The sequence below is a fragment of the Rhamphochromis longiceps genome, linkage group LG1, assembly GCF_057381845.1.
Source record: "Rhamphochromis longiceps isolate RC_006_pf linkage group LG1, R_longiceps_female_GT1.1, whole genome shotgun sequence".
Taxonomy (NCBI): Eukaryota; Metazoa; Chordata; class Actinopteri; order Cichliformes; family Cichlidae; genus Rhamphochromis; species Rhamphochromis longiceps.
The window spans coordinates 24096530-24111367 of NC_140557.1; the positions used below are offsets into that span (position 1 = coordinate 24096530).

The window sequence follows — 14838 nt, forward strand, 5'->3', positions numbered from 1 at the left end:
AGTATCTGTGTCAAATTCAAGGTAGTGAATACGTCATAACTGGGCAATAAGGTGACACCAATTCAAAAGCACTTCAGACATGTGACTTAGGGCTTTTTAAGACAACAAACACTGAACCCAAGTCTATTATGCAATAGTCCATTATTTAATTAAGCATTTGTGCTGAAGTCAAATGCAAGAACTATAGTTTAATTAAAAGGAATCTCCGTCGAGCTGTTTATCAATCATTAATAACTACAAGATACAACTGAGAGTAAGAAGATTACGCAAGTACAAAGACCTGCGCAGGTATGTTGTATTAAATAATAGCTCAGTCGAAGATGTGGCAAGAAGAAAACAAAATATAGCAAATATGCAGGACTGGTGGAATAAAGTATTCATACCACAATATATTGTATCATTTGTCTTGCAATACAGTACACATACCAAATGCAAATTTTTTATTAAAGTAAGCATGCAGTCTATATAGATTCCCCTACTAAATCACAACTTTACACCACTTATTGTGGCGACACTTATAAAATCTGTACAAGTCAAGTAAAGAGACATTAACCAACATCAACAAGAAAAAAGTCAGGGAGGGGGAATCGCAACCTATCATGAGTTGATGACTAGTACATGCTGGTGCCCAAGCTACAGTATGGTTTGGTCTGTGATTTTAGTCTGTTGTTTGGTTGCCAAACCAAGTAACATGAGTGTAATGCTTTGTGGCTATAAATTAGATGTTACCGTTATGAAATTAAAAATAATGGGATACTTTTATTAGGTGTTACATATGATCTTAAAAAGGGTTGTTTTAGCCTGTTGGTAAGTGGTTACTAGGTAGCATGTTAATGTCATAATATGCAATAAAGAAATAACCACTGGCAGGGACCTGAGATAAACCATTTTCAACTTCAAGGCAAGTGAGTCAAGCAACTACTAATGAGAGTAAAACAAACTGGTGTTTAACATATGACCTGGTAGTAAAAACATATAGGGTTATCAAGGGAACTAAGCACCAATTTCAAAGTTTTGTGGATGCAGATTAACGTTCATCTGTGTTGCAGGTTTCGTTGCTGAACTCCTGATTGTGCAAAAAAAGACAGACAGAGATTTGATGCCTTATAGTAAGCTTCCTACGCCTGATATATAGTAACACAAACATTTTAGGCAGTAAGCTAAAGTGAGTTTGAGAAAGAAATTTTATTTAATTTTATTTTTGTATTTTAAAAGGTACTCGTCAGGGAGGTTTTTCTTGAAAAACCTGCAACTGTTCCTCAGTGGATTTAGGACATCCCATTTATGTCATCCCAGACTGACTTTAGTGTTCTAACAAGCTCAAGATGTAAAACACTGCACTGATGGGAAAAGCCCAACCTAAAGAGCATCACCTTATTAACATACATTATAATGTATGCACAGAAAGGTTAGAGAGAAGTCTGAAGTCCAGAACTGCATCACATGCACACATGAACTTCTCAAATTAAAAAAAAAAAAATCTGCTTCATTCCCATTTTTCTGTTTGATTTAACTTTTGCACATACCAGTACTTATGCATTCATGTGATTTGAACATACCTATTTTGATAGCCCATGTTGTCAGAGAGGGGACAGTGCATAACTATGCACAGGTTTCACTTTTGCCCCATTTCCATGTCATGGAGTCAAATGACATTTGCAAAAAACAGAATAAAAACCAATCAGATATCTTACGTTCTTCTACAGTACCCTGGCTTTGGGTATCTGCTGATACCTAGTAGCGATCCAGTGAGTGTGTTGAATTATTACACTGTATTTTTATACTTGGGAAACAACTGGGGATCTATATGTGTAAGGCAACATCAGTCTTGAGTCAACGCTATCTTTTCCGACTTAGAAAAATTAAATGCAACAAATAAATACATCCGCAACTATAAATTAGCTGAATTGGCTGTTTTTAGTGAAATAACAAACAACAACAGTAAAACAGCAAAGAGATACAGTGGGGCAAAAAAGTATTTAGTCAGCCACCGATTGTGCAAGTTCCCCCACTTAAAATGATGACAGAGGTCAGTAACTTGCACCAGAGGTACACTTCAACTGTGAGAGACAGAATGTGAAAAAAAAAATCCATGAATCCACATGGTAGGATTTGTAAAGAATTTATTCGTAAATCAGGGTGGAAAATAAGTATTTGGTCACCTCAAACAAGGAAAATCTCTGGCTCTCACAGACCTGTAACGTCTTCTGTAAGAAGCTTTTCTGTCCCCCACTCGTTACCTGTGTGAATGGCACCTGTTTGAACTCATCATCTGTATAAAAGACACCTGTCCACAGCCTCAAACAGTCAGACTCCAAACGCCGCCATGGCCAAGACCAAAGAGCTTTCGAAGGACACCAGGAAAAGTATTGTAGACCTGCACCAGACTGGGAAGAGTGAATCTACAATAGGCAAGCAGCTTGGTGTGAAAAAATCAACTGTGGGAGCAATCATCAGAAAATGGAAGACATACAAGACCACTGATAATCTCCCTCGATCTGGGGCTCCACGCAAGATCACATCCCGTGGGGTCAAAATGATCATGAGAACGGTGAGCAAAGATCCCAGAACCACACGGGGGGACCTGGTGAATGACCTGCAGAGAGCTGGGACCAAAGTAACAAAGGTCACCATCAGTAACACACTACAACGGCAGGGAATCAAATCCCGCAGTGCCAGACGTGTTCCGCTGCTGAAGCCAGTGCATGTCCAGGCCCGTCTGAAGTTTGCCAGAGAGCACATGGATGATACAGCAGAGGATTGGGAGAATGTCATGTGGTCAGATGAAACCAAAGTAGAACTTTTGGTATAAACTCAACTCGTCGTGTTTGGAGGAAGAAGAATACTGAGTTGCATCCCAAGAACACCATACCTACTGTGAAGCATGGGGGTGGAAACATCATGCTATGGGGCTGTTTTTCTGCCAAGGGGACAGGACGACTGATCCGTGTTAAGGACAGAATGAATGGGGCCATGTATCGTGAGATTTTGAGCCAAAACCTCCTTCCATCAGTGAGAACTTTGAAGATGAAACGAGGCTGGGTCTTCCAACATGACAATGATCCAAAACACACCGCCCGGGCAACAAAGGAGTGGCTCCGTAAGAAGCATTTGAAAGTCCTGGAGTGGCCTAGCCAGTCTCCAGACCTCAACCCCATAGAAAATCTGTGGCGGGAGTTGAAAGTCCGTGTTGCTCGGCGACAGCCCCAAAACATCACTGCTCTCGAGAAGATCTGCATGGAGGAATGGGCCAAAATACCAGCTACTGTGTGTGCAAACCTGGTAAAGACCTATAGTAAACGTTTGACCTCTGTTATTGCTAACAAAGGTTATGTTACAAAGTATTGAGTTGTATTTTTGTTATTGACCAAATACTTATTTTCCACCCTGATTTACGAATAAATTCTTTACAAATCCTACCATGTGGATTCATGGATTTTTTTTTCACATTCTGTCTCTCACAGTTGAAGTGTACCTCTGGTGCAAATTACTGACCTCTGTCATCATTTTAGGTGGGGGAACTTGCACAATCGGTGGCTGACTAAATACTTTTTTGCCCCACTGTAAATCAAATGAAAAATAAAAATGTATTTGGGTCGTTCTTTTAAATTTTTTGCACTAATCTCATTAGGTTGCTGCATAATGCTCTTACAGCTGCACTGGTTGCTCGTCTTCTTGCACATACATGCGCTTACCATGAGGCTGACAGGATACGGCTTAAATGAAGCAATTTTTATGATGTCTCTTTGATTGAACTAAAGACAAGTTTTTAGCTGTATCAACTCACTTGACCCGTTTGTGGTTAACTAAAAAACTTTTGCAAACATTTATAAAAAACAAACAATTGGTGTAGCAAGTGTAAAATACTTCTAAACCATATTGCTTTGCTTTTAAATTCACTCTGGCTAGCAACCAACACGCTACAGCTGAGGTGTGGCAAAGCAAAGCCTGAACAAGACCACCAAAGATCACCAAAAACCAGTCTGAAATATGGGAACAGCACACCCCTAGAAACATACATCAATATTTATATTTCCATGGAATGAGCTGGGACAGAGCTTACCATACAATCAAATGTGCAAAGAAGAATCTTACTCTTTTTAATTATTTCATTTACACACTACATTCTACTCATTACTTTGGTTGTTAAACTAAAAGTAAATACCTATAAATTGCAGAGTGATGCAACACATACATTGCTCTACTCCACAGTACATTTGAGATGAGCTCTGTAAGCTGACAAGTCAGAACCTGCCTCCAGCTGGTCCACAGAGCCAATGCAAAGCATGGTGTGACTGGTAAACAACAACATTAGTTTGGGACAGAAATCTTTTTGATGTTGCGTAAGGAACTGTCAAGCTTACGGAGATAAACTGGTAATTACTAAATAACTAAACTGATGTGAGCGTCTCAGGTTTATGACCAAAAGGTCAGAAAGTGCTGTTTAAAGGGAGTAAATGATTTCTGCTGAAGACCACGTGTCTTTGTCATTCAGTTCAATGATGATCTAAACCCCAATCTAAAACTAATTTTGTCATTACTTTAACTCATGTTTCTCCAAGTGAAACAGGCTTTGTTGCTGTGCACTGTGTTTACTGTATGCTTTTCAATCTTACCTTTTTCCCACCTTGCTTTTCCACCATGTCGGTGTTGAGTGGGAAGTGGTCCAGCTGGGGGGTTTTAGAACCCCCACCTTTGGGCATCGTTCAGCTCTCCCCACGCCAAGCTTCATTCACGCTGCCATTGCATCGTCATCAACCGTCTGGAACAAAGAGAAAAACAAAATGGTGTGTGGATGGAGGGGAGGGGGAGTTTAGCACCTGACGTTTCATTGAAAACACATTTACACACTGCCAGACGATGCAGCCATTAGTGGTACATCAAGCACTCCACTTTCAACCATTACACCCCTGGCTCTGGAGGAAGAGCATTTAAAGAGGGAGGAGAGCTGCAGCTGTGGCAGGCAAAGGGCTTATCTGTTCACCAGGCAGAACCCAAAGAGCAGTAAGAGCCGCCTGAATACTTAAAAAAAGTTGTTAGAAATCTCTGTTAAGTGTAAACCCAATCAAAGTACAATTACTTTTAACAGAGGCATGCTATTCATATCAGCTACATCTTAAGTGCTGACATACTAGAATTTGGGAATGACAACAGGGCAGACTATGTCCAAGATATTGCATAATGCACATGTTGTGGGCCTTGGAACAGCTGAGGAATGTCTTTAGAAATTTAACCGGCACGTCTCAACAAAAACCCAAACAGCTACTTACCGCCAAAGCTAGCCAGCCCTTGTAATTGTGGGCTTTACCCTGTACTAATTTATGGCATCCTTGCCATAGTGACTAAGGAAGGTGATCCATTGTATTACAGCAACAACAACAAAAACAATCATCTCTGGTATAAGTGGTTTTATTGTAAATTCACAATAAACCATGAGAGTTCTGTACAGTTTATTGTCCTCTGTGTTCTTAGTGTCTACTTTGCCTTACGTGCAAGTACACAACAATATGTGCATTACTATCCACTGCCTTTCCTTCATGGCCGCCTGCTTCACAGGGCCATGAATTAATCATACATTCCTTTCCTCAATTCTCTCCTCTGTAATGTACTTTCTCTAAAGAGTGCGTCCAAATGTGATCATCCCTGTGACTGACTGAGTGAGTGAACAGATGAGGCCATGGCTGCATTATTTTTTCCCTCTACTTTGAGACACTGGCACTCCTATCTTCCCTGGCGCCACTTCCATCTCCACTCCACTCCCCTCCCCCCACCCTTCTTCCCTTCGCTCTGCAGTTATCCTATTCAAAGACTGCTATTTATATCCTTCCAGGCAAGTCAGTCAAGTCAAGACAGCCAGCCAGCCAACCAGATAGGCACACAACTGCAGTGGACGTGCTGACCCCCTTTACAGCTGTAAAGAATAAGACATGAGAAACACAGCAAACCACAGGCACCTTCCTCACTCGCACAGTTCATTGTTAGTCCCTCTTTGCTACTGGTAGGCACTTGCTGCAATCTCCCTCAACTCCCACCTCTCACCACACCAAACAAAGTGACAGGAAGGTCGACCGCTCTCAGAAATAAACAAACACTGCAGCCACGCACAGACACACACATTAAACTGGGTCAGCGAGGCTTCTAGAACAATAATCTGCACTATTTTGGGACTACTATGATAGATGATAATAGCAACCGAGCATTTCGCTGATATGTGAAACACAAGAAAATGCTGTTTGCAAGCTTGCAGTCACACAAAGGCACACATGGAGAGGAAACCCTGTTCAAAACCAAGGGGCATCATTTCCTGTGTAATTTCATGCCAATAACAAGACACCCAATATCTGCTGACAGTGTGTCTGTGTTTCGCCGCTGAACAGTTGATTAATTTCATATGTCCATTTATGAGTGTACATACAAGATTTCTACAAAATGTCACTTTGGGATGTTTTACAACCAACAGACAAAGTCATTTTCTCCAAGAACAAACTGCAAATTCATTCAACATTACTAAAGAAAATGAGTGTTTGATTAACATTACACTATTTAGTTTAATTTCAGCCTTTATAAGATGATGTGTAATGGAAACCAGACATTACTAACTTGGCAACCACTGCAAAAACTACTCCCACTCAATTACTTGGTGGGTTTTATCTACATATTCAGAAATGTAAGTGATCATGAGCTTGCATATAGTGGGAGTGCGTTAAAGTGGTGCTGAATAGTAATCTAGGCCAGCGAACAAAACAACTTTCAGGTGTTTTGAGGTGTTAACGGTTGAAAAGAAGTTTAAGCATTTGCTATCTTTAAGGTGCCAGAAACATTGGTGACCCATAAGGAATGATCAGGATTTCTACATTGATTAGTCATAAAACGCGGCCTTCAAACCGGAGACAAATGCAATATGATAAAACACACTGAGAAATTCCACACGGTACACTTTTGTGCCACTGACTTTGCCTAAACCTACTTGGTGTCAGGTGTTCCAATTAAGGAGATGAGATTGTAAGTGTGGCTTAAGAGGTGTCACTCCCTATAAATAAAGGCATACAAAGTCTGATTACTGTCAAAGCCGTGTCTTTTCGAGAGAGATCAGTTGATGTGAACCATGGCAAGATTGCTACTACATTTTCAGGCTAGAAGCATTTACAAATGGCTAGAATTCAGGTCCACTACCTGGGAATGGGCGTCCTGTAAAGAGCACACCAAAAATAATCCCAAATTAGGTGAAAAAAGACCAAAAGGTAACAGCAGAACAACTGCACAAATCTCAACAACTTGTCCACAATAAGAAGAAACACTGAATAAGAATGGTGTTCATATCAGGACATCGCAGCACATCTGAAAAGACTCTCCAGATATTTCACAAGACTTGCTGGATAATGTTGCTAGATAATATTCTGTGGACATGTGAGATCAAAGTTAAACTTCCTGGCAAAAACCTAAGGGACTTCCAAACTGGAAGAAGAAATTTTTTTTTTTCAATGGAATGTCACGACACAAGACCAATACCTGAGTTTAAGGCAACGAAAGACAGGGTTACAGAGCACACAAGAAAGTTAATAATAAATTAAAAGGATAATTTTAGAACAAATCCCTTAGCTACTTGTGACATAACACGAAGAGGGCTGTTCAACCAAAACATCCCAGAATTATTAATTAACGCACTCGATTTGTAGTGAGGAACCGTCCTCACGTCTTCCTCATCTCTGTCCTGTTACTCATAAGTAGCTGCAGGATAATCTGAGGGTTTTTGTTGTGGCTGTATGAGTTACTAAATTCAACAGTTCATTTACATTTTCCAGCCTAGCTTTTGTTTGTGTTTTACAAAGTTTTGTCAAATGTGTTTGTTGTAACGGTGTCCCATTTCAATTCTCTTCTCTTCACAACTTTTGGGTTTGCAAAGTAGATATATAAAATATGCATTTCAGAGACAAATCATCTGTAGTTACATTTTTAATCAACGGGGCAATACATTTTAAGTTTATAAGCAACCAATTAACTGTTGCCTGCTGACTCGCTCCCTGACATCAGGGGTAGGGAGAAAGAAACAAAAAAAACACGCACTGCACTGTTGAGTTTTAATGTATTATGCATGACGTCAGCCAAGTTAGACGTGGCCATGGAGATAACTGCAGAAAGGAGTGGTGAGTGTTGAGCCAGAGAAGCAATCTCTTCTAAATGAAGGACCGGACCTGCCAGTACTACTCTCCAAGCTTCTCTCACCCCTGAATAAACACACACACCATTCTTTCTATACCCCTGTCCCTCTCTCTCTTCATCCTCCTGTAGCATCCTCTCTATCCCGAGCCACTCCCTCTGCGGTCAGATGGAGGCCAACACTTCAGCATATTGCAGCATACCATGTGCATACTTGCAGAAGCACTGGGACACATCACAAGCACACTTGCACTGGCATGAGGTCAACTTCAAGAGTTAGTTTACAATGGTTTCAAAGCCTACAAGGCAGATAAAATAGAAGAATGGACATAAATGCAGTAGCATTTAATAAAAGGGCACACAGCTGTGAATTTATTTCTTTTAAAGCACAAGGGACATTAGTGTGCCCGCTCATACAAAATTAATGTTCTATTTAAAGATAATGTGTACAGTGACACACATGGAGTTTTCTTATCAAGCATATAAGAAGTGCTGTTATATAAATGAAAATGCTATTGCATATATCTGCTGCAATAAAACTGCAAAACACCTCAACCTCAAAGGCTCACAGACCAAACTCTACCATAGCCAGCACAACCAAGCAGCTGCTCTAATACAGACAGACAATTTTGATTATGTATGGGGAAAACAGAGACATAAAGACACAAACAACTATAGCAGAGGTACAGGTGCAGATTTGAAAAGCAATTGTTTGCCCCAGCCCCGCGCCACTCCCAACTCTCAATGTACACACAAAAACACACCTCAAATTTTCCACTCTGACAGCTGAACAGTGCAGCAGCTGCACACAGGGATGGGCATGTTGCTGTGTCTGCCTGTGCTCGTGTTTGTGTGCGTCGTGCGTGTATCGACCTCGCTGCATATTGCACAATCAGATACGAATCAGCACCGCGCACACAAACACACACACACAAACTGCCAAGCAGTCAACTCGTATCTTGATGTTGGCTAACAGATGTGCCATGACTTCTCCATTGTATCATAAATGGTGAAACAAGTGTTATGCAGGTCAAATGTCCTCATAGCAGAGATGCTCAGGAGTTGCAGTTGTGATTCTTTGCATTCTGGATCTATAGCTCTAGTAAGATCAAGGCCTTTCAAGTGTACTCAACCAAAGACACCAGTTCAAAATAATGCCTAAGAACAGATACTGACACAGCCTTGATTTAGCATGACTCACCCCTAAATACTGTGATACGTTAGAGGATTACACAAACTGGTAAAGCAATACAAACTCCCTTTGGCAGAAATGTAATGGTGAAAAACATCTTTTAGCATCTATATTTAAAAGATAATAAAGATCTTAGTTGGGAGCACAAATCCTCATATCTCCTGCTAGGTTATCCATTTGACAATTCATGGTGAATTTACCAGTTACAATTCCACATAAAAAGTGCTGATGCAAAATACATTTTCAGCCCCAACCTATTTACCTCAAATACAGATTTCTCACCAGTAAAAAAGCCACAGAGTTCTTCCACACTTGGTAGTTATTGGAAAAAGCAGACCACTTAATTTTGAGTACAAGGAGAAAGCATCTATGTTTGTTTATAATGAAGAACTTTATTTTCTTATTAATTTTGAGGGTGCAATAGGAATTTAAGTTAAAATTTAACACCAAATAATCATATTTATTCTGCCTCGCTTCCCATTATTTAGATTTTATATATATATATATATATATATATATATATATATATATATATATATATATATATAGCAGAAACCCAAGAAAGAGGAGGGAGACGAGGAACCATCATGGAAGGACAGAGCCCTGCATGGTATGTACCACCGGCAGATAGAGGAGGTGGCTGATATCCAGAAATCCTACCAGTGGCTGGACAAAGCTGGACTGAAAGACAGCACAGAGGCACTAATCATGGCAGCACAAGAACAAGCTCTGAGCACAAGATCCATAGAGGCTGGGGTCTATCACACCAGGCAAGACCCCAGGTGCAGGCTGTGTAAAGATGCCCCAGAGACAATCCAGCACATAACAGCAGGGTGCAAGATGCTAGCAGGCAAGGCATACATGGAACGCCATAACCAAGTGGCCGGCATAGTGTACAGGAACATCTGTGCCGAGTATAACCTGGAAGTCCCGAGGTCAAAATGGGAGATGCCCCCAAGGGTGGTGGAGAATGACCGAGCTAAGATCCTGTGGGACTTCCAGATACAGACGGACAAAATGGTGGTGGCTAACCAACCGGACATAGTGGTGGTAGACAAACAGAAGAAGACGGCCGTAGTGATCGATGTAGCGGTTCCGAATGACAGCAATATCAGGAAGAAGGAACACGAGAAGCTGGAGAAATACCAAGGGCTCAGAGAAGAGCTCGAGAGGATGTGGAGGGTGAAGGTAACGGTGGTCCCCGTGGTAATCGGAGCACTAGGTGCGGTGACTCCCAAGATAGGCGAGTGGCTCCAGCAGATCCCGGGAACAACATCGGAGATCTCTGTCCAGAAGAGCGCAGTCCTGGGAACAGCTAAGATACTGCGCAGGACCCTCAAGCTCCCAGGCCTCTGGTAGAGGATCCGAGCTTGAAGGATAAACCGCCCGCAGGGGCGTGCTGGTGTTTTTATATATATATATATATATATATATATATATATATATATATATATATATATATATATAAATAAATTAGGGGTGCAACGATACACAAAATTCACGGTTCGGTTCGGTTCGATACTTTGGTGTCACGGTTCGATATTTTTTCGATACAAAAAAAATGTTCATGCCTTCTTAATTTGTCATTTATTAAAATTATGAATATATATTTTAACTCAAAAGTACAGTTTTTAAATTTAACCCTAACCCTTGTACGTGTTTTTTATTTTGACAGCGAATGCGCACCTGCGGACCACTTATGTGCAGCCCTGGTTATTTAGCTCATCATATTGCAGCCACAGAAATTCTTTTGTCCATGAAACCATAAAGCTGCACTTTCTTTTTGCCTTATAGTCTGATTTGTCATAACTTCTCCGTTTTGTGGTAAGCTTTTCTTTGGCTGTCACTTCTTCACCCTGACCTGTCTTATTTGGCTCAGCAGAACTAAAATATATATCCTGCTGCTTTTACACACGCACTCACATAAGCTCAGCGATTCTCTGCGCGATCAACCTCTCACATGTTTAAGCTTGCTGCGGGAGATTTCACTTGTCATGTTTGCATAGTAAGCTAACGATTAATAAGACGATGTCAGAGGAATTGGTGCACAAATTATCATCACTCACAGATCAGTGCTGTCTCTCTATACACAGTTCGCACGATTGCAAAGTGAAAGCAAAAAAACAAGCGCAAATTCAAACGCGATTTCAATATGTCACATATTGACAGTGGCTCACCGATGCCAATGACATAATTACCCAGCTACATTTCTGAAAGAATGCAAAAGCATTGACATATATTTTTCCTACAATAGCCCGACGGGCAGGGAAGAGATAGATTTTGGTAGCCCGACAGGAAAAATCGCTAGCTCCGGGACGTCGGGCTAGCGATATTGCAAGCCCTGTATCTGATTGAGGAATCACTCATCTTTGGAAAAGAGAGTTTATTACAGAGAAATGTCTCTTTCCAAAATAAAAGCTATACTATCCGCTTCTTCTGGGCTATATTCTCAGCAGCATAAGGAGAATCATGTGCTAACAGCTGTCTAAATGACTCGGCTAAAGTTAGTAGCATGCTTGTTGTTTTTGTCTTTGCACTAGGATGATGTCGGCGTAAATGTGCAGTCATATTCGTTGTGTTCCCACTAGTGCTTTCAGGTTAATCTCGTTGAAATGACCTTAACGCCGCAACACGGCAAATCTCCGTTAACGAGCTACCGCCGATCGCCCCGTGCATGGGGCTAGACGGCCAACACGTTAACGAGCTAACTGTGCTAACACACTAGTTCCCACCCATGTAATTGAGCATTGTGTGGCACATCCAACATACTGTTTTACTTTAGTCCATGACTCGCTTACCTTCAGGGTCATACGCCACATGAAAACCAAAATAATTCCAAACACCACATCTGAATGAGGGTGGGGGAGGTGCCCTGCGCTCTTCCTTCTGACGATGCTGTCTGTGTTGAGCGCTCAGTGGATCTGCGCTCGACAGTGCAGCCTAGGCGGAGTAGTCGAACACAGATTCACTGAGCGCTCAACACAGACAGCATCGTCAGAAGGAAAGTTGATAACATAAATTACAAATGTTGTATTGTTCGATACATATGCGTACCGAACCGAAAGCACTGTATCGAACGGTTCAATATCGATACGAATATCGTTGCACCCCTAATATATATATAAATATAATATATATATAATATTATTGATTATTGATTATAAAGCATTATAAAATCTTCAAATTATAGATAAAAAAACACCCCCCCTAAAAAACAAAACAAAACTGTACCAAATCATTGTGCCCTAGTTTATGTATGTGCTTACCCTGCAGTCTATTGACATGCTATGCAGCAGATAAATCTACAGAAAGACAGCAACAGCAGCAGCAGCAGCTAGCTAGCCTGTTTGGTGTGCAAATAAAACCAGCCTGGCTCGGCTGCTGTATCCTGGCAACCAAAGCCCAGCTTGGCTGCTCAGTCCCTGACCTGGGCCCATTCACTTCATTATAAACGTGTGTAGAGAAGAAGAGAATGACACATGAACACGCACACACGTGCACACACACACGCACAATCGGGCGATCGTGGCTCAAGAGTTGGGAGTTCGTCTTGTAATCGGAAGGTTGCCGGTTCGAGCCCCGGCTTGGACAGTCTCGGTCGTTGTGTCCTTGGGCAAGACACTTCACCCGTTGCCTACTGGTGGTGGTCAGAGGGCCCGGTGGCGCCAGTGTCCGGCAGCCTCGCCTCTGTCAGTGCACCCCAGGGTGGCTGTGGCTACAATGTAGCTTGCCATCACCAGTGTGTGAATGTGTGTGTGAATGGGTGGATGACTGGATATGTAAAGCGCTTTGGGGTCCTTAGGGACTAGTAAAGCGCTATATAAATACAGGCCATTTACCATATGTGCTAATGCAAAAACAAGCACAGAGAGAAGATGCATTATGCGAAAAAAGAAAATACATGCCTACAAAAGACGCAGAATTACTTTGTGCATAGTGCTGTATTAAAGAACTGTGATTATCTCTGCTTCTGCGGGTGGAGGCCAAGCTTCTACAGTTTTATTAAAAAAGAAAAATAGAAAATCACACATGAGATATGCTAACTACTTTGCATTTTCAGCAAAAAAAAAAAGTTTCTGGTAAAATACGACGTTATGAGATGTGAATCTTTTGTGCCTTCTCTACTTTAAAGTCAATGTTATGCTTAAATGCTGATTTGAGGATGACCACATCTGGATATGACAAAATATATCTGAAATGTGAGTGGGAGTGGTCCTATTATCTAGGAGGAGAGAGAGCCAGGGAGCAAGAGAAGAGTGAGATGTGGGGAGGAATCCAATCACTGTCTGATTTTCTATTCTGAGCACGTCCACTCTCCCTTACACCTCTCTGTTCCATCCAATAACAGCTCAGGGCTTGCTGCCTGCCTGCCAGTCTGGTAAATCACGCTGTCTTTGCCAGTGACCTCGCTAAGATAGTGGCAGGCCTGTATATATATGCAGCTCGGCTGCAGGAAAGGCCAGCGACAATCTAGTGCATTTTGGCTCTCTCCTCTCCAGTCCCTCAGCTTCATCAGTGCTCTGACTCATTCTCATTTCTTTCCTCTCACCTCTCTGAGTACTTCTCTCTCATCTGCCTTTCTCTCTATTTTCAACATCTCCCTTTCTCCCCCCCCCTCTCTAAAGCCTGACATTGCCACAGCAACGTGTGAGCACACATGCACACGCGCACACACACAGAAGGCCTGTTGCCTAGCAACTAACAAATGAGACAGATGCAGGCCTATCAGAAGCCAGTGAAAGAGCTGTGGACCGAGAGAGGAAGCCTATTGATAGAAGAGTGCCTCTGCATATCAACCTCAAGCAACGAGGTTTCAATCCCTCCCTGACCTTTGGATCCTCATTTGATCAAAAAGAGATGTTTCACTCAGACTGATATGTGCTAACCAATGCCTCTTCTAGCAATTACTTGTATATATTAGATATTAAATTAGATATTGTATATTACATTGACATTTGAACTAGGGCTGCAATGATTCGGCGCCATAATCCATGACGTGGACTATAAAAATTAGTTGACGCCGAATTTCATCGTCAACGCGTCATACTCTAAAACCACGTAAATGGATTTTTGTAACTGCAGTACACTACGGGAAACTATAGGGGGAGGATTGCCTTTGTCGTCTGCCAAGACTGCACTCAATAGTAACGAAGAAGAACGTAGCACGAACAGCAAACCGAGAGGATGTAAGAAAATTGAGATAAAAAAAAAAAAAACGCGAAAGCATTTCACAGAAAACAAACAAAGCTAAATGCAGACAATGAAAGCAGAGCTTTGCGTCCATGACAGCTCTACTGCAGTCCACGAGCATTTAAAACGCCGGCACCTTGGAGCTGTGATGTTGACTCTGAATGGATCCGTTTTAGAGAGTTAAGTTCGTGTGTGGCCTTGATATCTTTTTCATCTTCATGTTTGCACAGTAATATTTATGTTAGCTCACTTGTCGGAAGCTTCTCAGGATGCTTGCTAAGCAGTTCAGCATTTCAGTT

The 14838-nt window shown here is 41.6% G+C and overlaps 1 protein-coding gene across 2 annotated transcripts in view; it reads right to left on the reverse strand.

Moving 5' to 3' along the window:
• ankrd11 (ankyrin repeat domain 11) overlaps positions 1–14838 on the reverse strand; it is a 121470-nt gene that overhangs the window by 25016 nt on the left and 81616 nt on the right. For both annotated transcript variants that reach the window (XM_085402747.1, XM_085402746.1), the window contains exon 3: positions 4617–4762. In XM_085402747.1, the coding sequence (XP_085258873.1) occupies positions 4617–4703 (87 nt within the window). In that variant the 5' untranslated portion in view covers positions 4704–4762. The remainder of the gene's footprint in view (positions 1–4616; positions 4763–14838) is intronic.